Source organism: Octopus bimaculoides, chromosome 1, assembly GCF_001194135.2.
Source record: "Octopus bimaculoides isolate UCB-OBI-ISO-001 chromosome 1, ASM119413v2, whole genome shotgun sequence".
Taxonomy (NCBI): Eukaryota; Metazoa; Mollusca; class Cephalopoda; order Octopoda; family Octopodidae; genus Octopus; species Octopus bimaculoides.
Genome location: NC_068981.1, coordinates 187,245,339 through 187,246,463, shown reverse-complemented (window position 1 = coordinate 187,246,463; position 1,125 = coordinate 187,245,339). Strand labels below are relative to the sequence as shown.

Below are 1,125 nucleotides of genomic sequence, written 5' to 3'. Positions count from 1 at the left end.
AGAAATCTCATTAGTACATTTGTGAAAACACTTGATTTCACTTTGTAAATAGTCAATTTACAGTATCTGACATTGTTTGATGTGATATCTGAGTGGTATGAAGTTTGGGAGATTTTTTTTTCCACATTTTTTTCTTTGGTGATTTTTTTTTCAACTTTTAAACTGGATAACAGTTTCATGCTATCAAGCAGTGATTTTGAATTTGAGGGCTTTTCAACAGAAGATAAGGAGAAATCAAGCAAATGTAAGCTTGTTTGAAGTGATCAATACGGAAACAAACTGAGGAAAAAGATAGCTTGTGATTTACCTGTAATTAGAGTCATTTTGAGGCAAAAGTTATGCAATAGAACTGATTAAGAAACTTTTCTTCAATTGCATTCCAGAAATCACATTAAAATGTCGATAAATAAAATAGTTACAGTTTAATGAAACCAGTCTGAATTCGTGATGATTTTAGAATTTAATTGAAATTCATAAGGTGTGTGTTTTACTTAGAAATATAATAACAGAAAGGTTAATCCTTATGTCAGGACATGTATAATTCTTCAGGTTCTGCAAGTGGTGCCCTGAAAATGGATTCTTCTTCCATTATTCTGATCTTCACTTTTTGTGGATGAAATCTTTCTCCATTATAATCACTTGTCAGAAAACAAGCCTTTGCCTTCATCAGGGATGCATTCACTGCAAACAGATTGTCATAAAGAATGCCCCCTAAAATTCCTCCAGAAATGGGTCCCAGCCAGTATATCTGCACCAAAAAGAAAAAAAAGAGAGAGAAAAAATTAAATTTTTAAATCTTTAAAATGTTTCTGCTTCAAAGCTGCAATCATGCTGCGGCACCACTCTTTTACTCTTTTACTTGTTTCAGTCTTTTGACTGCGGCCATGCTGGAGCACCGCCTTTTAGTCGAACAAATCAACCCCAGGACTTATTTTTTGTAAGCCTAGTACTTATTCTATCGGTCTCTTTTGCCGAACCGCTAAGTTACAGGGACGTAAACACACCACCATCGGTTGTCAAGCGATGTTGGAGGGACAAATACAGACACACACACACACACACACATATATATACATATACATATATACGACGGGCTTCTTTCAGTTTCCGTCTACCAAATCCACC

The 1,125-nt window shown here is 35.0% G+C and overlaps 1 protein-coding gene across 1 annotated transcript in view; it reads right to left on the bottom strand.

Moving 5' to 3' along the window:
* Positions 1 to 74: 74 nt before the first annotated feature.
* The window catches only part of LOC106883860 (aquaporin AQPAe.a), a 5,592-nt gene continuing 4,541 nt past the window's right edge, over positions 75 to 1,125 (bottom strand). Inside the window, exon 4 of the mRNA XM_014934998.2 lies at positions 75 to 748. Coding sequence (XP_014790484.1) covers positions 527 to 748 — 222 coding nt within the window. The 3' untranslated portion in view covers positions 75 to 526. The remainder of the gene's footprint in view (positions 749 to 1,125) is intronic.